The sequence below is a fragment of the Macaca nemestrina genome, chromosome 4 (assembly GCF_043159975.1).
Source record: "Macaca nemestrina isolate mMacNem1 chromosome 4, mMacNem.hap1, whole genome shotgun sequence".
Taxonomy (NCBI): domain Eukaryota; kingdom Metazoa; phylum Chordata; class Mammalia; order Primates; family Cercopithecidae; genus Macaca; species Macaca nemestrina.
Genome location: NC_092128.1, coordinates 120,964,915 through 120,990,417, shown reverse-complemented (window position 1 = coordinate 120,990,417; position 25,503 = coordinate 120,964,915). Strand labels below are relative to the sequence as shown.

The following is a 25,503-nucleotide window of genomic DNA, read 5'->3' as shown; positions in this document are numbered from 1 at the left end:
TTGTGTCAGATGCAGCCCTGCCTTGACAGAAGCTGTTTCTGACTCCCTGTGTAACACTCACAGAACTTTCTTTTACCTCCTGTAGCCAAACAAAGTCAGGAATGAAGCTAAAGAGCTGAGGTTGCTCTGTGCAGAGGATGAGCAAACCAGGACGTGCTGGATGACAGCGTTCAGACTCCTGAAGGTATGTGACATCTTGCGGTTTGTGTTGAGTGCACATCTCTTCGTGAAAATTGGCCTCTGGACCTGCCAGAATAGACAAAGTCAGAAGGCAGGTTCTCCTCCCATAGAATCCAGTCCCTCGACAGAGTGAGGGGCCTCTTCCTCTTTGTGCTGTTGTGCTAACCACATTACGTTGTCTTGTGCTAGTTTGATTTTCTGTCTCCTCTGAAGTCCCCGAAGAATGGCTTATTTTTCAGCTAAGTGGTACACAACCTGGGCCCAGTCCATGATAGGCACAATACTTTGTCTCTTCTGGCAGGAAAATGCTTGTAACTTTTCTGCTGTTTTGTCACAATGTTTTATTTATCAAATGTAGTTAAGCATCTTTCTAAACAAGATCTCAGGAGCTTTTAACAGAGGGCCTAATATTAAACAGGTTAGAGCTAGGTTTTCCAGACTCAGTACTTACTGACATTTTGGGTGGAATAATTCTTTATTGGAGGTCTGGGGGACATCCAAGCATTGCAGCCACTTAGCTGTGTGGCATACCTGGTCTCTGCCTGCTAGATGCCAGTCTCACGCCTGGCCAGTTGAGACAACCAAAAATGTCTCTAAATGTTGCCAAATGTGCCCTGGAGCCAGAGGGTGGGGAATTGCCCCTGGTTGAGACCACTAGATTAGAAGAATAGGATTCGAAAAATCAGGACCAGGGAGAAAGGAAATAGTACATGAGGTGTTAATTATTTTCACGACTGAACCAACTCTCAGGTTCCCAAAAAGCCAGGACCATGAAGTAAACATGATGAATTACACAGCTCACTGTAGCTCCTCAGCGGAGACGGTACCTCCTGACTGTAAGTTCTAAAGGAAATGTATCACGTGGAACTGCATATGGAGTAATGCCCTTGACAGCAATTTCATGCTAATTGCCAGAGTGATTTCATATGACTGTTTATTGTAATCACTTTGGATTTCCCACAGTGTTCCTGTGCACACATACCATATCCCACATGTCTGGAATTAAGTCTACAGAGTCCTTGTGAGTTGCAAGTTAGCTGGCCCAGATGAGCTTGGCTAAAGTCCAGGGGTCTCCATAGGAGATGTTCGTTTGGAGCCAATGGATACAGTGGTCCAGGGATTTCTTTACAAAAACTCCCAGGCTTCATTGAACTGTAGTGGCCTTTTATCTGGTCCGGAGACTCAAGGTGGAGTCAATTAAGGAGATGGAGGAGCCAAAGGAAGCATAGCTCAAAACTTTCCTGGAGGTGCTGCAGATCCAATTCTGAATGTAGTCCTGTTGTTGTGGCCATTTGGCAGGTAGCACTTTGCACCCAGTAATCCACAGATTCCAGAGACATTAAGGATGCATCCTAGTGCCATTTTATAGGAGGCTGGGGCCCAGACCAAAAGTTCCACAGATTGGCTTCCTATATCTCTCTCCCAGAACCTTATTTTATATTTCCACTGATAACAAAAAGAATTATGAAAATCAAAATTTTATGAATTCATAATGGAAGAGGAAACGTCCATGTTAATACATCATAGATCATAGACCACTCCTGTTATAGGCCAGTTTTCAGTGTGTAAGGGTCACCAGTGGGCACTGGTCACACAGGTGACATAATGTCCATCGAGGGCAGTCTTCTGCATGGACCTCCAGAAGGAATGAGATTGCTCTTTGTGTCCTGTTGTGGAAAAATTACTAACATTTAAAAAGCAAAATACAGAACAGCATATAGAGAGAAGGCCACATTTGTGTGAAGGGAACAGGAAAAATTAGAATATTTGTATTTGATGGTATGCTCGTGAACATTCTGTGAGACTGCAGGAGAGAAGAAAGAGGTTGCTTAGTAGGGAGAGGAGATGGGAGAGGCAGCTGTGCAGACAGAGGGCAGCGGCCATGGGTGATCTTTTAAAGGTGTCTGTATATAGTTGAAATTTTAATCTGCAAATGAATAATCTGTTTTGGAAAAGGCAAAAAAAAAAAAAAGGAAATGAAAAAGGAAAGTGATAGTATACTACTCCAGGAAGCTATGAATTCTATTACTTTGGGTAATACATAATAAATCCAGGTAGTAGCTTCTTAACCACTGTTTCTTGGGCGTCTCTCCTTTGTTGCACTAACATAACGAGCCACAGGAAAGGATGTGGGCAGAGTGACTAATGCAAAACGAACTGACTTTATTATTGTCAGTGTTAACAATGATGTGTTACATAATATTAAGATTTTTTTTGAGCATTTGCTGTGGGCCAGGCATTCTTTATCACTTTACTGTTTGTGACAGCTCAGTGACACGCATATTATCATCATCATTATGTGGATGACAAAACTGAGGCCCAAGCTGTGGCTGCTGCGATGTGGCAGAGCCAGGTCAGAGCCCTGACATTCTGGCCCCAGAACCCCTTTCCTCACTACCATGCTTGCTGCCCTCCCTAGAGCCGCCTGGAAGCTGCAGTCAGTCCTGAATGCGTTCCTTTTGTCCCTGCCACTTTGCAGGGAAGCACTTTGCATCCAGTGATACACAGATTCTAGAGACATTAAGGATACGTCTTAGTACTATTCTTATAGGAGGCTGGGGAGCCAGACCTGACAGGAAGGTAGCAGTGATGGCCTCGGGGCCAATCTCAAGTGGAGTGCAAGTGACATGGTTCTGCCTCAAACAGCCATAGGATTGTAATGCAATCGAAATGCCATTTCAGTCTTGTCGGCACTGATTCATTACCCACTATTCAGAAATGATACCTGGATAGAGTTAGGGACAGTGGAGAGGCAACTCTTTATGACTCCAGGGTCTCCGTGTTGACAATCGTTCTAAAACAAGGCATCCCGTGTGTGTGCTCTGCCTTCCTCCAGAAGAGGACACAGGACACCGGATCCCCTTTTAGAGGATAAGAGGGTCTGAGGGCTGAAGCTGACAGGGCCCTTTTACCATTTACTACAAACAGCATCTTCATATCAACCGTGGAAAGGCAGAGCTGGGTTGTTATTTTGAATTAACCTAGGACCTTCTTACATCTTTACCCACACAGATACACTTTCTTGAAATAAATAAATAAATCTTATAGCTTGGGTCTACATAGAAGAAAGCTGGCCTAGCTATACTTAGCTTTTCAGAAAGATGCTCTTAGTAGATAGCGCCAGCAGATAATCTTTTGTCTCATTCCTTCCTGTTACATTGTTTGTTAGGTAATTTCTTGGATGCTATAGGAGCTATGCAAATAGCATTAAAACTTTGCAACAATTATTTATTACCATCTTTCCTCCTTCCTCTGTCTTCTAGAAGTCTCTTAATTTGCTGTAGAAATTCATCCCCAAGAGGGAGGTCTTGCCTCATCCACGCAAGAGTCCCTAGTACTGGTTGCTTTGGTTTTACATGACCTGACGTTGAAAAAGCAATGAACGCAGCATTAAAACTTTGCAACAATTATTTATTACCATTTAATCTTTTCTGTCTACACACACCCATAGATGTAGATATATACATGCAAACGTGAATAAAATAAAATGTGTATGTTAATTAGGTGCCCAAAATTGAGAATATTTGTACCTTCCTGGTATGTCAATTCTAAGACGTGAAATATGCTTTATTATCTCTAGCAGCGCTCCTTGCCCCAGAGTCTAATCTGGTTCATATTAATTTATTTAACGCTTTTTACCTCAGCTTTGCTTCATTACATAGTTTTTCTTGGACTGTCTTTTTTCTACCTTTCTGGGTCCTTATGTTTAAGGAATATCTCCTATTTATTATAATACAATTATTATTAATACAATTAATAATTATTATAATACAATTATTAATTGTATTAATAATAATAATTGTATTATTTAGTGTGATCATCATATTTGTATTTGAACCTGCCATTTGCAGTTTTTTTCCTGGTTGTCCCACCTCTCCTGTATTCCTTTTCTCTTTTTTAGATTTATTAAGTATATTTATGTTTTTCCCTCTATTAACCCAATACTTATATGTACATTTACTATTTTCTCGTGGTTACCCTAGATATCACACTTTTTTTTTTTTTTTTTTTTTTGAGTCAGGATCTCACCCTTCCCCCCAGGCGGGAGTATAGTGGCATGAGCTCATCTCACTGTAGCCTCAACCTCCCGGACTCAAACCATCCTCCCACCTCAGCCTCCTGAATAACTGGGACTACAGGCATGCACTACCGTGCCTGGCTAATTTTTGTATTTTTTATAGAGACGGGGTTTTGCCATGTTGCCTAGGCTGGTCACAAACTCCTGGGCTCAAGCAATCTGCGCGCCTTGGCCTCCCAAAGTACTGGGATTATGGGCATGAGCCACCGCAGCCAGCCTGACATGCACTTTGAACTTCCGAAAATCTTTTATAATGTAGTACGTTTCTGACTGCTTTCAGGCAGGCATGAGGACCTTTCGTTCCATTTGCTCCAATGTCCCTTTTGAAGGATTCTTGTCGTATATATAAAACCTCTTAAGACATAATGTTGTTACTGTTTTATATACTCAATTTTAATGTTAATCACTTACATCTTTGCGCTTTAATCTTTCCTGAATTCGCATTCTTCCCTCTGGGACTAGGAGACCTCAACTTAGCAGTTCTTTTCATGTGGGCCTAAGAAATTTTCTCAGTTTTTGTTTCACTTTCATTCTTGAAGGAACATTTCACTGGTTATAGGATGCAAGGTTAGCGGTTATTCTCTTCTGCATCTTCCCGCTGCATTGTCTTCTGAATCTTATAATTTATGTAAAAACATTAGCTGTCTGTCTTCCCATTGCTTCTGTGAAAATAATGCATGTTTTCCTCTGGTTGTTTTTGACATTTTCTTTGTGTCTGTTTCTCAGCAATCTTTCCACGATATGCTTGGAGTGGGCTTATTTATCCTATACCCTGAATCTGTTGCTTGACGTCTTTTGGTCAACTTTGGAAAGTTCTTGGCATTATCTCATCCAATATTTCTCCTGACCTGTTCTCACTCTTCTCTCGCTGGAGTGCAGTTGTTCCTCTGTTAGACCTTTGCATCATGTTCTAGATATTTTTATCTTAGAAATGAGCATGTGCCACGAGACCTAGAGCCAGAACTAAGCTTAGATCCCATAAAAGAAGAGGTGTCCCACTTGATGACTTCGCTTCCTGTCTCTGACTCTTCTTCTCCACGTGATTGGAATGTGTGATTCGGGTGTGTAGGCTAGGATGCTGGATGTGTATGAGACTTCACAGGGCCCTGAGTCCTAATTGCCAGGATCAGAAAGCACAGACTGCTGAGCCAATTAGGTGGCAAGCCTCGGCTAGGGAGGGCACTGGGTCTGGAACAGGCCGTGTACGTTCAAAGTCGTGACTGCGGGCAGCTTGCCTCATTCCTCTGTGCTTCAGTTATGTGCTGTGTAACATGGGGATAATTATAGTATACAGCTCATAAAATGGAGAGGATTAAATGAAATAACAACATAAAGCACTTAGACACATACCTAACCCATAGTGGCACTCAATAAGATTACTTGCTCTTGATGTTATTATTATGTTTGTCACTGTGCTGCTTATTCCAAACCAGTCAGCTCTTCCCTCCTGAGGGGCAACAGTAGCAGCAGCACTGAGGCGTGCACCATATTGAATGTGAAGTTGAATGATTTGAACGGTGTAGTTCCACTTAGAGATTTTTTTATATATAGAAATCTATTATAAAAAGTTAAAGTTTATCAAAACTGAAAGCACACAAACACCGACTGTATATGGCACCATTTGTAGTCAAGAGATGTGAACAAACAAAGATGCGGATAACCTCAGAACTGCATAAAATTACTCATAATTTTGTAGCCACCTCCTGTTGCTACAGTGAGCTCAGAAGTTGCAAATACCCTTTTAAAAACCCACCTTGTGTTGCTAATTATCTCCCCATGAGCAGGTCCTCTCTCCAATAAATTACGTGTTGTAGTAAAAACTGGGCTCATGTTTCTGGAGTATTTTTCGTTGTGTGTAGTGCAATACAGGAACTTTAAGGAACACCATGGGACCCATATGAAATGTCACTAGTGAAACTGGAAGTGCTCCCAAGAACAGAGAAAAGTCATGACATTACAAGAAAAACTTAAATTGCTTGATAAAGTTTGAACGGTTGCCCTCTACATCACACAGGTAATTCATTATGTCAACAATGTAAACTTACAGGATCAGTAAATGCAGTTCAATCCCATAATTGTATTTTCTCTTATTATTTTCTTAATAACATTTTTTTCTCTAGCTTCCTTATAAAAAATACAGTATAGAATACATATAACATACAAAATATATGTTAATTAACTGTTTATGTTGTCAGTAAGGCTTCTGGTCAACAGTAGCCTACCAGTAGGTAAGTTTTGGGGAAGTCAAAAGCTATACTCGGATTTTTTATTTCAAGGGGCATCATTGCCGCTAATCCCTGCATTGATCAGGGTCAGCGGCACTCAGGCTCCCGGAGGCTGGTACAGGGCATCACTCCCTGTTCTGCACTCAACATTGCCCTTTCCTGCTGTGGCTTTTGTCACATGCCAGCCCTCGGGGCTCCCGGGCCGGTCACTCACTGTGGCTTCTCCCCTCCAGTATGGAATGCTCCTTTACCAGAACTACCGAATCCCTCAGCAGAGGAAGGCCTTGCTATCCCCGTTCTCAACGCCAGTGGTAAGTAAAGCCAGAACCTTCAGAAGTCTAGTGCCTTTTCAGCTTCTGCATCACACGTGTTAAGGACGCCTCATTTCACACGGGGTGGGCAAGAGAACCTCCGGAGAGTGTGTGCGCATTTCAGCGAAGCCATTATGTCCCACGATGACATCGGTTTTGTAGTCTCAACAGCGTAACGGCAGGGAGTGAATTCCTCTGCCATTCTTCTCCCGTCCCTGCATCTCCCCTCAGGGTTGTGTAAGTAGGTGGCTTTCTTTAAATGCTCAAAAATGGCAGCAACAACTTTTGGCCTTGTGGGGCACTGCCTTTCCTGCTTTTCGCCTTTGTTCCTTAAGCCTTGGGACCCATGGGAGCTGTTGACTATTATGCTGCATTCATTCCCTGGTGAGAATTTAGAGATTGTCATCGTTCCTCTTGTGCTCTGGACACTCTGTTCTCAAAGGGGCAGAAGCACTTCATCTTCTCAAAATATAGTCCTGAGGGTCCTTCAGTGTCTGCCCCTTTGAGATGCCAAATGGTGCCACAGAAAGAGTCCATGAGTTTTCCCGAACGCACGTCCCCGAGGGAATGACTCACTGGGGAGGCCTAGGCTCACACTGGCTATCGATTTCTTTGATGTGTTGGAGTGCAGGTCAGGACCCTGTGAAGGACCACATGGTCCAAATGCTGCGGGTGCTGGGGGCCTCACCAGCAGCCTTTTTAATACTCAGGGAGGACTAAAGTGTGTTTCATTCTTAAGAAGAACCGAAGGGGCCACTGAATTTTCAGGCTAAACCAGTGAATTTCCCACCTGAAACTTGGGGAGTTCAGAGGTAGAAAACGGGCATTCCCTGCTCCCCTTTCCTGACCGTCTTGATGATAGTTTCACGCCAAGACTCCACTCTGCCTTATTTCCCTATATTTTAAGAACCGTGACCTTCCCTTTTCAGCGCAGTGTCTCCGAGAACTCCCTCGTGGCAATGGATTTTTCTGGGCAAACAGGACGCGTGATAGAGAATCCGGCGGAGGCCCAGAGTGCAGCCCTGGAGGAGGGCCACGCCTGGAGGGTAAGGCCTCGGCCCTGGCCAGCCTGGAGGGGCTCCCTCAAGGTGGCAGCCCCACCACGTGGTCTTCTCCCAGAGAACGGCTCTGTGCGGGTTGGCAAGAGGGGTGGCATGTTGGGTGGGGGTCCTCTGAGTTCTCAGCTGCAGGAAGCCGTTGGCCCTTCTAGGCCCCTTCCACGTTCCCAGCACCCAGCCTTTCCCCACTGCCCCCTGTCCCTGGGCTTTCATGGAAGGGACAGGAGAGGAACAGAACTCTCTGCCCACCCTGGCCCCCGTGCAGAACTGTTCTGATGAACCGGCAGTGGCTGTCTGTGGAGTGCACAGAGCCCAGGCCTGAGTGGGGCCAGCAGGTGTTCACGTCAGGGTCTGCTGCTGACAGCCTGGAGGCCTTGGGCTACTCCCTCACCCCCAAGGCTTAGGTTCTTAATCTCCAGGTAGAAAGACTATCACTCAGCTTCCAAGCTCCTGAGACTTAAAGGCCTTGTGCAAAACAGGAGCCTGTACTCTGGCATTTTCTGTACTTCAGCCTCAGGGAGTCCCCAAGCACGGCAAGTCCAGCGCCCAGTGCTTTGAGAATTGCGTGAGTTTAATAGAAAGGCTCGTGTGTTTCTCCTGAGATTTATCAGGATGTTCATGGCGTTTTCATCGTATGTCTTCAGCGTGAGAAATAAGCATCTCTACTTCGGTACTGGGGCTACTAGAGATATCTCAGGGTGTTCTTAACAACTGGGAACCCTGAGCTCTTTGTTCTCAGGGGTCAGTGGGGGCTTCAGATGGGGCAAGGGCCCTTGTGAGCCCAGTCAAGCACCCGACCCAGTGCCCTGCCGTGACTTGGTGTGTCTGTCTGCTGTCCTCGGTGCTAATGTGGAATTTCTTTTGCAGAAGCGAAGCACACGGATGAACATCCTAGGTAGCCAAAGTCCCCTCCACCCTTCTACCCTAAGTACAGGTAAACAGGCACATTGCCTGATGTTTTTGTACATAAAGAAAATCAAACAACACCCCCTTCACTCCCCCGAGCCTTACAAATTTGCCTGTGCCCAGAGTGCACCACATAAGCTGTAGCAGGGGGAGTCGGGGGCTCTGCGTTGATCAGAGTTGGTTGCGCTGTCAAGGAAGCCATTCTGCAGAGGCGCCACCATCCTGCCCTCCTCCTCTCTCCCCCTCACAGTGATTCACAGGACACAGCACTGGTTTCACGGGAGGATCTCCAGGGAGGAATCCCACAGGATCATTAAACAGCAAGGGCTCGTGGACGGGTAAGGAACCACCACTGATAAGAGCTGGTCTGCTGAGGTTTGATTGTGCTTGGAATCTGTTTTGTTTAATTCCTCAGACATCCTTGCTGGGCAGGCAGCAGTTTTGTCCTCATTTTAAAGAGAAGAAAAGGTAGGCTCAGAGGTATAAGTGGTACACAGAGCTTGGCCAGCTAGTAAGGGGCAGAAAGGGATCTAATCCGTGTCTGCCCAGACTGTATCTGTAATTATCCTTCACCTCTGGATGAAATCTGAAGAGGTGGACAACACAAACTCTTTTATCTTCATAAGATAGTGGGCAAATGGGAAAAAAAATGCTTTTGCCTACACTTTTTGATTATGTACTATATGAGGTTGGTTTTGCTGAGAACAAATAGCCCCAAACCTTAGTGGCTTAAAACAACAAAAATCAATTACGTATGATCGTTGTTGGTTGAGTGGCCTTTCTCACCTGGGCCAGCTTGGCTGGGGCTGGACAGTCCAGGATAGGTTCACTCGTGTCTGGTTGTTGCTGTGGGCTGTTGCCATGGCGATGAGTAACTGGGCATGTGTCTGCAGCAGGTTACTTGAGGCTCCCAGGCATCGCAAGAAAGGTTAGGCCCCACTTGAGAAGTGGACAAGACTTCTCAAGATTCTCTTAGCATCACATTTGCCACCATCCCATTGACCAAAGCAAATCCCAAGACCACACTTGAATGACCCTGGGAAGGAGCTAGTCACAGTGTGGATATAGGGACAGGGACGTGGGATGCCGTTACCACAGAAGGCCGACTCTGCGGAGCCAGCAGAGTCCTCCAGAAAGAGACACAAGCTGATCATCCGCCCTAAGGAAGTAGTTGCATCCACGTGGGAGCTGTCCCATATAGGGTCTGAATGCTCAAAATACAGGTTCCTGGAAGCTGCTAAACTCAACGAGTGATTCTTGTGTCCTTCGTGTTACAAAAAGTTTTATTATGGAAATTTTCACATTTCATAAGTGTATAACGAAACCCCACTTACCCATCACGCAGCTTCAACCTGCTAACTTACTTACCTTTCACACATTTTCTCCTCCTCCTCCTCTTCAGCTCTCTTTTTCCTTTTTTCTCCTCCTCTTCCTCCTCCTCTTCTATTTTAAAGGGAATTTCAGAATCCTAAATTTTTGCCAGCAAGTACATCTCAGTACCTGTCTCTAAAAAAATAAGGATCCTTTTGTTTTGATATAACTGCAATATTATTACACTTAACAAAATAAATAAGAATTTCTTGCTATCATCTAAAAGCTAATCCATGTTCAGATTTCCCCAGTTGTCACCAAAAAAACTCCTTTAAATTAAATCGAGGTTATTTAAGGCAGGACCCACAAATGGCATTTGGATGCTATACCATTTCACCTCTGTCTCCTTGGATATGGAATAGTCTTTCTCACCACTCTGTTTTTCTTCTGTTTTTTTAAACATCTTTTGTTTGTTAAAGAAGTGGGTCATTTGCTAATAGCATGTTTGTGGTTTATTTAATAAGTTCCTCTGTTTCCCGGATTCCTGGGGAGTGGTGGTCATGGTGTGATCAGATGCATTTCTCCTGCCTGGTGTCCTCTGGGTGCTCTGCTGCCTGGAGTGGAGGAGGCCTGAAGCCTGGCTGCTGTTTAAGGGTGTTGGATGAGCAGAGGTTCAAGTGCAGCCAGCTGGAGCCTCCCCACCAAGGCTGCCATCCCCGTCCACCACATGGTTTTAGCAGCCCTTGGTGAACTTGCCGTGGTTCAGTATTTCATAGGGGTTCCAAAATCATCATTTTCTAATTCCTTCCTATATGAGCTGAAGTTCTCTCTTGCATCACATGTTTCTTGGAAAAAGTAGGTAAATGCCTGGATTTTCCCTTTACTTGTCAATTTTTAGAATAATGAGTTTGTGTTCTCCCACTTTCCACTAGAGGCAAACAAGGGGTGTTTTTGTTGTTAGTTTGTCTGGGTTTTGTTTAAACTGTCACTGTGAACTTAGATTTTTGTGTTTGATTTATTTCAGTCAAAACCTCCTCTTCTTGATGCTCACTTTGCCCCTCATTGGCCAATGGCTTCTTCAGATTGCTTCCTGAGTTCTTTTGAGCTAGCATTCATGGTATTTGATTTTGGGGTGACAAGATTTATTAAACTCAAATGATGGGTTTCTCACAGGGACCCTCATTCTTACTAATGGAAAATGGGATTTGAAGACTACAATCTTTTAGATCTTTGTAGTAAACAGAGCTAGATCATGGGCTTTTTTAAAACAAAAAATAAATTTTGGATTCGCGTTGATATTGCTAATTCAAATTTGAGATTACAGGATTTTTTACTTCTTTGATTTTTTTTTTTTCCTCTGATGATCTCTGTTTATGGCATTAACTTAATTACTTATTACTTTATCAACACATAATATAAAATACATACATGTAATATCTTGAAAATATTAATGCTGATATTAATTCAGTAAGACTTGCGATTTCTTTGCAGTCCTTTTAATCCTTAAGGATTAATCCAGGCAGGTTACCTTACAATACCTTGCCCACAGTCACTTAAAGTAATTCTGCTCTATGGTTCTGCCACCAAACTGCTGGGTAAATCAGGTTTGTTTGTTTCAGTTTCTCTTTAGTGTTTGCAAGCGGATCTGATTTATTTTCTTTTTGGTTGAATGCCGCTTTGTAAATTGCATAAAACATTTTCATGGATCCAAAGTCAGATCTATGAAATAAGGCACATGCCCTGTCCACTCAACTTTGCTTCCCAACCCCTACAACGGATAAACAGCTTTTATTAGTGTTTGTTTATCCATCTGTCATTTCGTTGTACAAATACCAGCGAAACGATTTTGTTTTCTGCCTCTCGTTAAGCAAAGGTAGCGGGGCTGCAAGTACCACGCTGCACAGTTCCCGCAGTCTCTGCGTCCCAAGGATCGCTCCACAGCAGCTCATGGCGATGGCCCACATCTCTTTTACACTCTTGGGTTTTCTTTTATGTACATGGAACATCGTTTTTTAAAATGTCCCCTACTGAGGGATGTTCACCATGTTTCCATGCAAATGTTATGAGACACAGTGCTGCATTGTTTCATAATTTTGCCGTGTATCTTTGCTATGAGTCCTGAGAAGTGGGGCTGTGGGGTGGAAGGGCAGGGCCTATGTAATATGGTGAAATGTCACCAGAGTCCCTCAGCAGGCTTACCTCTTCCGTCTGAGAGTCATGCTGTAAGCCGTGTCTCTCATGAAGGAGGCCGACCCTCATTTCATGTATGGAAGGACTTCTTTGTCTTTGGCAGTTCTGCACTGTTTACATTTTTTGTCCATTTTTCTAATCGATGAAGTTGCAGACACTTTTGTTTTTCCCACTCCTGAATCATAAAGGGGTACTTTATGTCTTCTTGTACTTGGATTCTTTTCCCCCCTCTCTCCTTCCTTCCCTCCACCCCTCTTTCCTTCCTTCCTGCTCTCTCTCCCTTTCTTTCTTTTGTCCTTGTTTGTTCATGTTTGGTTTTGGTTCAGTTTTGTTTCGATCCCAGATGCACTTGGCTTTATTTATCCTCACTGCTGGGTAAAGAATGGGTCTGATTTTATTTTGTTTCCCATGTGGCTTTACAGTTACTCCAAAACTCCTTACTTGAGATATCAGCTTTAGCACAGAGCAGTCTCTCAAAGCATTAGAAGCGACTCCTCCTCTAACTATAAAAACGTATGTTTCTTCTCTAAAGTTTCTGGCATGCCTAAGGAGAGAAAAGCCTAACGTTGAAATTTCTCTTTCTGTGACATTTTTGAGTTAGGGGTGTCTGTGTGTTCTGGGGCTTCTAATACAGTGTATACCTGCTTATACCCCTGAACCACATCAACAGTGGACCCAGAATGTTCTAGGGGTACCACTGTTACCCTTGCTGTCTGTGGGTCTAGGGGTACCTCTGTTACCCTTACTGTCTGTGGGAGGCAGCACGGGCTCACTTGGGGGTAGTGTCACTCTGCTGGAGAAATGGCATTTCCACAGGAGGCTTTATTTGGTGCCGTGGCTACTAAGTGTCGTCCCCAAGGCCAGGGCAGTGAGGATGCCCATCACCCCGAGGCACAGATGTTTCTGAACCTCAGTGGGGCGGGTGTGGCAGTCGTGTTCGAAGAAGTTTCCTGAGTGATTCTGGGATAAGGCCACTCTGTCCACTTTGGATTGGAAGGGCTGCCTTGGGGTGGGGTGGATTGCAGGTCAGCCCTGCTGGGCCATCTGCATTGTGTGTCAGCGTTTTGCTTCCCCCAGCCGTGTTTGTCTTTCAGATTTTCTTGGATCAGAAAGCCAGTTGGCGAGGCTTCCGTCTTTCCAGACTTGTAAAGAGAGAGAAGCATCACCTCTGTTACCTTCTGTTCCCCAAAGCAGCCTGCTGGTGCCACCCGCCTTATTCATCAGCAGGCATTCCTCTCCGTCCTCCCTGGAGCCTTCCTTGTCTCTAAGGCTGTCATTTCCAGCTCCCACCTTAGGCTGCTGGAGCGCTAGCCACACACAGAAATGTAGATAATGGGATCGATTCAGGCGTTAACACAGGGACAGCTCATCTTCCTCGTAATTCTTGGGTGTAGGGAGGAGGTATATTTGTATGACAAGGTAAATAATCCATTTCTAATCTTTACTGATCCCTCCAGAGATGATGAAGGCAAGCCAATTGAAAGAGTCAAACAACAAAGAAAAGAAAAGTACCTTGAAAAACAGTGCAAGATTCTGGACAGATAATATAAAAACAGCATTTTCCATAGCTTTATTCTCAAATGGTATATGCAGTTAGAAAGAGACATCAGAGCCTTAAATAAGCCTGTAAGGTATTCCTGAAATCCCAGGATCCAGGCAGCTCCCCTCCTACCCCGCCCCCCCATGTAGCTGAGAGTGTGTGTGCGTGCGCATACTCATGCTTTACCAACCCTGCACTGAATTTGCGGCCTGCTTCCTTCCTGTCTCGCCACCCATACCCATCCCAGAACTGCAGGAGAAGGATCTTTTTAAGGGCAAATCTACGATAGTCCTCTCTGCTAAACAGTCCCACCCCACCCACAGCACCATGCTTATCCCCCCAGAGCCTGCCACGCCCACACTCATGGTCCAGCCCTACTGGCCTTCCTGCCGAGCCAGGGATCAACCCCTGTGTCATCTGTCTGTGCGGTCCCTCTGTCTGCACTTCATGCCCGTCCACATGATGGAGGGAAACCTCTTCAGAAAAATTTGAATTATTTGAAGCTTTCTCTTCTCCCAACCACAGAAAAAGAGGTGTTATCCCCAGGACTCGTATAGCACCCTTGTAAGAGGGATATTTTGACTCTTCATCTGCTCTTCCTGCTGAACCAGGAACTCCTCCATGACTGGCTGTGTGACCTTGGGGAAGTTGCTTAGCTTCTCTGTGTGCCACTTCCCTTATCATTGTGAAATGAAGATAACAGCGTCACCTTGAAGATAAATGAGTTAATACGTGCCTGAAACACTTTGCGTGGTGTCTTGCTTGTAAACATGGTCTAGATTGTTACTCTGATCACTGTCGGGTCCTGTCACAAGGGGCTCTTCATTCGTTTATGGTGGACTGGTGAGTGCACCATCCCTAGCATCCACTCTTAATAAAGACAAGAACTTACCTGGTGCTTGTCACTCCATTCTAGGCCATGTTTACAACTTCTGAGCCTGGTTAGTAGTCACTTAGCGTGCTTAGCATCTCACTGGGCGTCTTTCCTATAACTGCCATCTCCTTAGAAATCACTGGATTGTGGCAGTTGGCTGATTGCAGTGAGTATTTCAAGCTACCTTATATTGCGTGCGATCGTGCACAATGCTGTATGTACATCAGCCATAGTCTTCTCAGTGGTCCGCAAGAGAAGAGTTATTCTGGCTGGGCGCGGTGGCTCATGCCTGTAATTCCACCACTTTGGGAGGCCGAGGTGGGCAGATCACCTGAGGTCAGGAGTTCGAGACCCAGCCTGGCTAATACCATGAAACCCCATCTCTACTAAAAATATAAAAATTAGCTGGGTATGGTGGTGGGCGTCTGTAATCCCAGCTACTCGGGAGGCTGAGAGGGAAGAATCGCTTGAACCTGGGAGGCGGAGGTTGCAGTGAGCTGAGATTGCACCGTTGCACTCCAGCCTGGGCGACAAGAGCGAAACTCTGTCTCAAAAAAATAAAAAGAAAAGAAAAGAGGTGTTGTTCCCCTTCTGCAGATGAAGAAATTGAGGCTGAGAAGGCAAGTTGCCCAAGATCATGAAGCTAATAAGTGACCTATCTAGGATTCCTGCTGATGCCTAAGCCATGCCGTTCTCCCCCCATAGCAGTCATCTCAGATAGACAACCTTCAGACATTCCCTGTAAAGCCCAAGCCTTTCAGCAGCCTTGGGACTTCCCAGAGTGAGCCTGCCCCTCTCAGGGGTGCACGTCCCTCTCAGGGGTGAACAGGCCTGGGCCGTGCTGCCGTTCACCATCTGTAGCTTCCCATCTGTGGAAGACAGCAGATAGTTAACAGCAGAGAAAGAGACGCCCCACGTTTTCCTCTAGTTAGAGCTGGAGCTCGGCAAACTTCTGGGTTTCAGAATAATGATGTTTTGTTTGGAATAATATGACTCTGACTAAAGAAAACAGGTCTTTGAGGTGGGCACAGCTGCCCAGCGTGCACCACCAGCACTCAGGAGAGGAACTGAATCTCCGTGTCCTCTCTCTGGCGGTGCCACATATTCCCCAGTAGGGTCTGAGATTCCTCCCGCCGTCCCATCTGGCCTGACCAAGCCAAACCGTGGAATCCCATTCTGATGGGTGTTTCCCAAAGTATATCCTGAAGAACACAAGGCCTGCAAAGTGCTATTTTAGAAAGGGTGGGGGGAGGTTTCTACTTAGGTAAGATTGGAAAACTGCTAGACAGTTACCATGAATATTCACATTTTTAAAGTTCTGAGAAGTCCTGTAGTAAAATATATTTCTTTTACCCTTTCAGCATGGGAATTTTCCAGTCTTACTTAACTGCTTTCCATCTTCACATTACAGTCTAGAATTGGTGATTTTGCTGATGATTCTAGTTTGGTTTTGGATATATTTAAAGAGAGTTCCTTCTCAGGCCCTTTCTTCTTTGTAGCTTTCATTGGATCCTTCTCTTTCTGGTGTATAACTATCTTTTCAGCTAACTCCAGATTTTTTCATGTAAGAGCAATGATTTTATGCCTTTTTTGTGCTATTCTAAGATTTTTTTAAAAATTTTTTAAGGTTGTAGAAAGGTTGCAATAATAATAGGATGACCTGTACACACTTTGCCCAGATACCTTTATTAAGATTATAGCACATTTGCCTGATTCTTCTTAGTTATTTTTTTTTTTGTCTTCTGAACCATTTAGGAGTAAGTTGTGGCATGACGTCCCTTTAATCTGAATTATTTCAGTGTAAAATTTCTAAGAACAAGAACTTCTATAACCACAATACCGTTATAAAAACCAGGAAGTTAACATTGACGCAGTTCATTGCCTAATCCATACCCTTCTTCCTAATTGCCTCCTTTATAGCAAAAGAACATCTTCATCCAAATCTTCTCTCCCAGCACGTATTCATAATCTTGATCTGTGTTGCGAGTAGAAGCCAGTTCTTGTAGAGTGAGCCTGGGCTCAGCCTAGGCTCCTCACTCATGGTGAGATTCAGGCTATGCATTTTTGGCAGGAACACCCCAGAAAAGTGATGTTGTGTCATCTTCAGTACATCCTCTCCAGAGGCCCTCAAGGTCAATTTGTCTCATTGCTCCTGGTGGTAATTTAGACACTTGATGAAGAAGATGCTGTAGGCCAGATTTCTCCACTGTAAAGCTATTATTTTCCCCTTTGTAGTAAATAAGTATTAACAGTACAGTACTTTGATGCCATGAAAATACTCTTGTTTCTCATCCACCTTTCATTTGCTGGTTTCAGCATTTGTTGAAGATCTTCTCCTTCATTGATTGTTACTATGGTAATTGCCAAAGGGTTGTTTTCTAATGCAACGTGCCTTTATTTATTGACTGACTTTCTCCTCAAAGAAAGAGCTTTGCCTTCTCCCCTATTAATTTATTTGCTCATTTATCTATAAATAACACTGCAGACTCATGGATTCCGATTTTATGGGTTAAAATTCATTTTGATGCCCAGATTTAGTCATCCTGCCTCCTGTGTCTTTTTGACATGTCCTTATTATTCTTTGAGTACTTTTTGACATGCAGGCACAAAGTATTCCTACTTCATCCTATAGTTCCCCTGCCCTAATCCTGTAGTCAGGCATATCCCCAAGGAGCCCATGTTTTTTCCATTGGAGAATGACAATTCAGAATTACCATCTTGGTGCTTGCCTGGGGTGTTGTTGCCACTAGAGGCCACTCAGATGCCAAAGCACTGAAGCATTGTGGCTCCAAGCCTGTGTGTGTGTGTGTGTGTGTGAGAGTGAGAGAGAGTGTGTGTCTGTGTGTGATTAGTGCCAGATTTTAAAATATTTTAGCAATCAACTATTTTCCACTCCCCAGGCTTTTTCTCCTCCGTGACAGCCAGAGTAATCCAAAGGCATTTGTACTCACACTGTGTCATCACCAGAAAATTAAAAATTTCCAGATCTTACCTGTAAGTATTGATATTCTCAGACCAGTCCTTGTGGTTTTGTTTTCTGGTTTCATTCTTCATGCAATTTTCAAGTTATAAACTGACAAGACCGATAAGTATCAGACAAGACCGGTAAGTTTCAAGCCCACAGGTGAGAAACTTTCAAGAGTTTCTTTATAGGTTTGTCTTTTGAAATTAGAAAACCATTTCCCTAGAAATAATCCTGAAAGTGGCGATAGGGTGCTGAGGCCCCCCTTGAGCCTGTGAACTCTTAGTTGCAGCTGAAAGGGTACTGACCGGGAGGCTCAAGGTCACAGGAAGGGGAGGTGGAGGAGAATTAGCTGAGGGCCCAGCAGCTGTGAGCACATAGGTCTGGAAGGCAGGAGCTGTGCAGCAGGTTTGCTTGTTGGCTGCTGGAGTCTGAGGAGTCTTGTGATTTGTCCTGGTGTGCACCAGGGCTATCCAAGAAGCGTAAGTGGTGTCCCAAAGAGCAATTATGTTTCTCCTTCCACATGGTCCTTGGATCTAAAGACCTTTGAACAATTCCAAAAACATCATTACAGATTACCTTAATCAACACTACTTTTTTTGACAAAGCACTTTATGTTTGATTTGCCTAATGTAGTTTACCTCTTGCTTCAGTATGCCACAGTTCAATTCTAGTTCATGATCAGAGTGCTAGATAGCGCCTGCAAGAATTCAGTTTAGTTGAGAATACAATACACAAAATTAATAGCAGCTGTTTACGTGACGAATTGATAAATTCTGCAGGTAACGATAATGTTTGTGAAATACATCCTGTGGAACCCAAACTACTGAAAGAGGCTGGCTGGATAGTTTCCTCTCAGAGATTCAATCTGCATGTCAGCAAAGAAAAAGCTCTGAGAAGGCTTTCATTAACAAAACTCACCTGTTTTACGCAGTGGACCCTGGAGTTCTTCAAGCTTATCTGACCCCCAGGACTTTGTTATGATCTCAAGAATCATGTAGTGGCCTGCAGCCATGGACCATACAGGATGAGGAGGGTGTCTTGCTTAGCTTCTGTGAGCCAGGGGAAGGCAGCGTGCCACACACTGTCTTTTCTGTGGCCACTTGCTTCCTGCTGTGTGCTGACATCCCCACCTTACTCGTGAGGAAAATGAGGCTCATGGCTATAAGCAGCTTTCACTGCACCGCGCTGGGGTGAGGAACAGAATCTGGGATTGAGCCCAGCCTTCCCAGCTTCCAGCCAACCTTGTATGCAAATACAGGAATTACTATCCTAGAGAAAGTGCCTCATGGATGATCCTTTCTGTTCTTCTACTGCGTTATATTATTCACTCAGTTGTTATAATTCCTTTAGCTCAAAATATAAAATGAAAAGTGATTGACGTTTTGGGCTGGATGAGTAAATTAAAAAAAAAAGGAAAGAAGGGAGCTTTCATGGTAGGCAGAGTATGTAATGCCCAAATCCTACAAGTAACAAAAGAACAGCAGCTTGAGACTTAGGGCAATAAGTGTGCAGCCTCTGTGTGTGAAAACGGGCTGTGGGATGTGCTGTTAGCTCTAGCAGTGGTTTTGGAGTTACGAAGTGGTTCCAAGCTCATTAATTAGCCAAGCCTTAAAGCTGACCTGTTCCCTGTGAACAACGCGACCTCCTCATGCCGCACTGATCTGCACAGTACACTGTTCTGCACTGTACTGCAGTCATGCAATTGAAGACTCACTGAGTTAAAATAGGTGTTAGGAATATGGTTCTCTCTGGGAGATACTGTGGCATTCCCCTGCTTTAACAAAAATAACTGCCCAATATTCAGGGACCTAGGAAGGGAATTTACCTGCGTGAGCTTATTAATCCCTCACAGCCACCCAACAGTTGCTTCATCATGGAGCAGAGTATAAATCCCTGGGGCCTCAGGAGTTGGCTGAGGTCATATAGTGAGGACCCAGGTCTGTGCAGTCTTCATGGGGCATGCTGTGTGCAGTGGGTACTTACAGGTTAACTGGTAAATATAATTCTCACGAGCTGGGTGAACTAGGGGCAAACTTCCAGCCCTTCTCCATGACCACCTCAGGGAGCAGGGGAGCTAGCTGTCCTCAGTGGTCTCCACAGCCCACCCAAAGTCTGTCCCTCGCTCAGGGATGTGGCAGCCCCCAGCACACACCCTCTGCTCCCCTGTCCTTCCCGCCCCTGGTGTTTTCTAGCCTACCTTGCCCTGTGTGTCCCTCTGGAATCACATCATGGGCAGATGCCGCTGCTGCTGGCCGTAGACCCTGAGGTGGCGGCCTCTAACCTGGCAAGTGTTCTTGTGTCTCTCCAGTGCGAGGATGATGGGCAGACGTTCTTCAGCCTAGATGACGGGAACACCAAATTCTCTGACCTGATCCAGCTGGTTGACTTTTACCAGCTGAACAAAGGAGTCCTGCCTTGCAAACTCAAGCACCACTGCATCCGAGTGGCCTTATGACCGCAGATGTCCTCTCGGCTGAAGATTGGAGGAAGTGAACACTGGACTGAAGAAGCGGTCTGTGCATTGGTTAAGAACACACATTGATTCTGCACCTGGGGACCCAAAGCGAGATGGGTTCGTTCAGTGCCAGCCAACCAAGATTGACTAGTTTGTTGGACTTAAACGACGATTTGCTGCTGTGAACCCAGCAGGGTCGCCTCCCTCTGCGTCGGCCAAATTGGGGAGGGCTTGGAAGATCCAGCGGAAATTTGAAAATAAACTGGAATGATCATTTTGGCTTGGGCCGCTTAGGAGCAAGAACCGGAGAGAAATGATTGGAAATGAACTCTTGCCCTGGAATAATCTTGACAATTAAAACTGATATGTTTACTTTTTTTGTATTGATCACTTTTTTGCACTCCTTCTTTGTTTTCAATATTGTATTCAGCCTATGGTAGGAGGGGGATGTGGCGTTTCAACTCATATAATACAGAAAGAGTTTCGAACGGGCAGACTTCAAACTGAGTATGGGTCCCCAAATGTTCCCAGAGGGTCCTCCGCACCCTCTGCCAACTACCACGGTGTGGATTCAGCTCCCAAATGACAAACCCAGCCCTTCCCAGTATACTTGAAAAGCTTTTCTGTTAAAATAAAAGGTGTCACTGTGGTAGGCATTTGGCATGTTTTGTGGACTCAGTCAAGCAACCACAGTCTGTTAATCATTTCTCTATGCTCAGATGTCAGATCCTCTTGTTATTAGCGTGTCTTGTTCTGCACAGTGCAGGAGACTTTATTCCTTTGGAAAATTCACTGTTCCACAAACAGCAGGCTGAATGGCCTCGCCTCTAGACTGACGTGGGCCAGCCTCCTTGAGACACACCTGGCACCCGTCATCGGCCAGCGGTGGATGCTGCATAATCCACCTGGGTACTTTCAGCCTTGCGTTTCCACGGCCTTCAGCCTGTTCTAGAACGATCACTGCCTTACCCCTGCTGCTGCAGTGGTGTGAGTCGTTTCACGGCTGATGTCCCTCGGGGGATTAAAGGATCTAAAGAGAGAATGGCACCTGGTTGGCTTCGTGCTGTGTCTCGTGGGTTTCCATGGTGATAAAGACAAGGAAACGCTGCAGAGGTCACAGGCACAGGGTGATATTTAAAGATCTTTGCTTGCAGCCCTCCGTCCTGCTGAGAACCCCCATAAGCCAGTGAACGCAGAGCCCCTAGAGGCTCCTCTGCTGGCTTAGGGTGCAGAGTACCTCACGGTGGTTGTGGACATGGAAGAGTTTTGTCAACACAACACTTCCTCCCTGCTCCGGGAGATGAGTCAGACGGTGGCTTGAGTTGTCACTTGGTCCCCTCCGCCCCTCGGGTGGCCCCCTTTGCCATGTCCCCTTAGCTTAGTGATCAGGTGTGAGAGTGGCCATTTCCTTACCTTTGATCCCTGCAAAGCAGAAAGGACTCCCTTGACAAGGAACAGACTACCGTGGTGAGCAGAACGATTTCCTTTTTCAAGACAATACCCGCCTGGCTTCTCTGAATCTGTGCTAGCCACGATATTGCCCCAACTCCGCTCCCACTGAAGTGCTCCCTAAGGAACAGCATTTCTCTGCTCGTCAGTCAACCCCCATAGCCTAGAGCAGTGTCACGAGCTTCAGTAAGGCCAATCAGCTGGAAGTCAGTGTACCATGTAGTAACACTGTATTTCAGTTTACAGACCACACTCTAGCTGTTTTCCATAAAAGGTATACAAATAAAGAATTTTTTAGCAAAACATGTTTTTAACCATCAATGCTCAATTGCATTTTCTTCCTTTCGCAGCCAGTCAGTCTTTCGAACTATTGACAGTGAGATAATTCTCGTGTTCACACCTGGCGGCAGGCTTCACTATAGGGACGGACATTGCAGTTACACCGCGATTCCTTTCTCTTCACTGGCTCGAGGTAAACACTTTCCAAGGAAAAACAACTCTAGGATTTCTTTTTTCTGTGTACGTAGACCAGTCCCATCAGTGTATAATCTCTCTCTTTCACGCCTCTCTCCAATAGACAGCTTGTATTTGCAGTATTTCATATTTATAAATGCGTGTTTATTTAAAAGGAGAACAAAAGCTTGACTCTGATTCACAGTTTTGTATGTAGCTGGTTTGACGTAGTCTTTTGTATTTTCCCTGCCGAAGTGAATTGTTGGAGAATGTAAACCGCCTCCGTGCGGCAGCAGACTTCCTAAGGCCCCAGCTCGCTAGCCTCGTGCTGGGCGGCTGGGAATTCCACCTGAGAACAAGTCCCGCAAACCGGGGACGGAAGGACATTTGACTTTTATTTTTGTATTTAATTGACATGAATGTAAAGGGGACAGCTCAGGGTTGTTTTGGAGCCTGTTGACTTTGTATCTCTGCCTGTGATTTTCTTTTCTAAATGAAACTCCATGTAGCAACCGGGATGAAGTTGAGAAGGAAAACGCCAAATGCTTTGGTTATTAGAGTTTAATAGGTAAGCTCTGTTACACTAGGTGTTAGAGTTCCAGAATGTTCTTTTGTTTGCTAAACCTTGAAGAAACATGTGCCTCAGCCTAGATGTTTTGTCTTCTCTTTTCTGCACTTAATACCTGACAGTATGACCGATCTCTGCGCCTTTCCGGGGGCGGGCCAGCTGGCGGTAGATTTGTGATGTCACAGTGCAAACTGCAGCGACTGTAAATCAGCCTGGCGTGTATAAACGTTTTCAGGGAATGCAGAAGGCATTAATGAAGAGACAAAACCTTTATTCCATGTGCTTTGCTTCATTCTGTACATAGCTCTTTGGCTCGTGAACCTAATTGTAAACTTTCAGGTATTTTTGTACAAATAAGGGACTGATGTTCTGTTTCTTGTAATTAGAAATAAACATTAATACAGTGTTCTTCATTTTCTATTGCTGGTGATGTCTGTTTCTATATTTTAAAACACTGGCCAATCACGAGGTCAGGAGTTCAAGACCAGCCTGACCAACATGGCGAAACCCCATCTCTACTAAATATAAAAATTAGCCGGGCGTGGTGGTGTGTACCTATAATCCCAGCTACTCAGGAGACTGAGATAGGATAATCACTTGAACTCGGGAGGCGGAGGTTGCAGTGAGCCAAGATTGCACCATTGCAGTCCAGCCTGGGCAACAGAGCAAGACTCCTATCAAAAAAAAAACAAAAAACAAACGAAAAAAAACACTGGCCTGTCATCCATTGAAAACCTTTTGAAATGACTTAGAATATTAAAAACACACTTCTTACCACTAGCTAGAGACTACCACAAGGACTCCATAGCTGTTTGGGACGTGTCACACACAAGCTTGCCCAGCCCTGGTGAGACACCAGACTCTTGGCTGCTTAGTGCTCCAAGGTGGTGGCAAGACATTCTCAGCCGACCTCTCCTCCCCCATAAAAATCACAGACCTCAGAAGGTTTCAGAAACCGTCAGATACCCACACAGGCTTAAGAAAGACCTTAAGAAACTCACATTCACCCTTGAGCCCAATTGGTGTTTTTTCCACTGCAGCGCAACAATTAAAATGTCAAGAGCCTACGTTTTCTAAGCAGGCAAACAACTGACAAAGTAAGAATAGATGCCCATGATTGTTGCTTCTCCGGCCCTCGCCTAGGAGGATCTTGGCTGACCTACTGACGTGACATTTGGGCCAGACTTGCCATCTCTCGCCTCCTCCCTGTCACACCCTGGTCAGCTGAAGGGCGTGTGCATGTTGTCGCCAGCTAGCCTGGTCTACCAGCAGGAGGGCCCCCGTGCTGTGTGGACTCTCCTGTCATTTGTTTTCAGAATCTGAATTCTCAGTTTCTGGAAGCCCACCCTCAGCTTCAACAGACAAGGAGAGCCCAGGGCAGGTGGGGACCCACCGGGCCAACCGCAGGTGTTGATCGTAACACCAAAGAAGCTTGTAGGCACAGCCACACAGAGCCAGCCGATGGCCTCCCAAGAGCACACCCGTGGTACAACACGAGAATGCATCTCACTGCCTCCAGCACATTCTTCGTCGGTTTTCACAGCATATTTTGAGTGATTAGTAAAATTATAAAAAGGGATTTTGTTTAATGATAAAAGCCTTAGCTTCTTAAGTGTAAGAAGGTAAAATATTCAACATCTTCCACTTGTAGAATGGTAAAGGCAGCATTGCCCCTTTACATTTTGGAAGTTATACAACCTTAAGGGCAGGAAACAAAGATGAAAAATCTGTCTTTGACAAAATTGGGCTTCATCTGCCAGCCCCAGTGACCATCCACAAGATGGGCTGCTTGGGAGGCCTGCAAAGATCAAGCAAGGGCCACGTGACAGGGTGTCCATGGCTGCTGGCCTCAGCACAGCTAGTAAAGGGCACTTCAGGATGAGTAGTGCCCGTCGGGGAACTCGGGGTCCTCTGGAAACAAGGAGAAAGACACTGGGGTTGGTGGCAATTGGTGTCATTTTTTGTTTTTTAGGACATGGTGGGCGCTTCTGAGCTGTAGCTACAGCAAAGTCTCATTTGATTTCTGGAAATGTTTTGTGAATTGCAGCTAAATACATTTTTCGTTCTTTTTGATTTTTCTTTTTAGTTTGTTTCTTATTGAGGTAAAATATACATACATAATTTACCATCTTTACATTTTAAGTGTACAGTCCTTACAAATGTTTCCGCTTCCTCCCCTGCCCCACTCCACTTCCCAGCCTCTGGTAGCGTCTACTCTCTATCTTCTTGAGATCCACTTTTTTAGCTCCCACAGAGGAGTGAGAACATGCAAAGTTTGTCTTTCTGTGCTTGGTGTATTTCACTTCAAATGGTGTCTCCATTTCCGTCCATGTTGCTACATCTTTGCAAAAAAGATGGCAATTGTGTGTTTGCTCCCTTTTGTCAACCTCTCCTAGCGTTTGCGTTTTCTCCAGCCCTGCAGCTCTCTTGGCGTTTGAATTTGAGTTGCTGTCTTGGTCCTGTCCTCCTCCGTATCCGTGATGGTGTTTCAGTAGGGTCTGTTCTCCATGCTGTTTCCATTCGCCCTTCCCTGCTAGGCTGGCTTCACTTTTCTCTGACGTTTCTCTTCAGAGCTCTGCCAGCTTTCTTTATCTAGTGCCTGAGCTCTTATAGCTCTGCTTTGACCTTTGGTGATGTGATTAAGAAAGACCTCAAGAAACTCACATGCTTTCTTGTTTTTTGTTTTGTTCTTTTAAGTTCACGACATTGTGTTTGGTTGCAATTTTAATCTACTCACGGCTATGTTTTTCTACAGAATGTTCTTTGCTACCATTTTTTTTTTCTATTATTTTCTTTTGTCTTGGGGTATCTACACAGAAGATCAGTGCTGGTTCTTTAAAGAAGATGAGCTCTTCTTGGACTAGCCAATAGACAGGAAGTTTGGGTAGGGAAGTCCACAAGGGCTACGTTGGATGCTACCAGGACAAAAAAAAAAAGTAA

The 25,503-nt window shown here is 44.9% G+C and overlaps 1 protein-coding gene across 8 annotated transcripts in view; it reads left to right on the top strand.

Moving 5' to 3' along the window:
* The window catches only part of LOC105492378 (growth factor receptor bound protein 10), a 203,309-nt gene extending 180,333 nt beyond the window's left edge, over positions 1 to 22,976 (top strand). For 7 of the 8 annotated variants that reach the window (XM_011759443.2, XM_011759444.2, XM_071095192.1 and 4 more), the window contains 7 exons: positions 86 to 184; positions 6,717 to 6,794; positions 7,724 to 7,840; positions 8,720 to 8,786; positions 9,009 to 9,096; positions 17,574 to 17,667; positions 19,947 to 22,976. In XM_011759443.2, the coding sequence (XP_011757745.1) occupies positions 86 to 184; positions 6,717 to 6,794; positions 7,724 to 7,840; positions 8,720 to 8,786; positions 9,009 to 9,096; positions 17,574 to 17,667; positions 19,947 to 20,093 (690 nt within the window). In that variant the 3' untranslated portion in view covers positions 20,094 to 22,976. The remainder of the gene's footprint in view (positions 1 to 85; positions 185 to 6,716; positions 6,795 to 7,723; positions 7,841 to 8,719; positions 8,787 to 9,008; positions 9,097 to 17,573; positions 17,668 to 19,946) is intronic. The other variant, XM_011759436.2, reaches the window with a different exon arrangement.
* Positions 22,977 to 25,503: the final 2,527 nt, after the last annotated feature.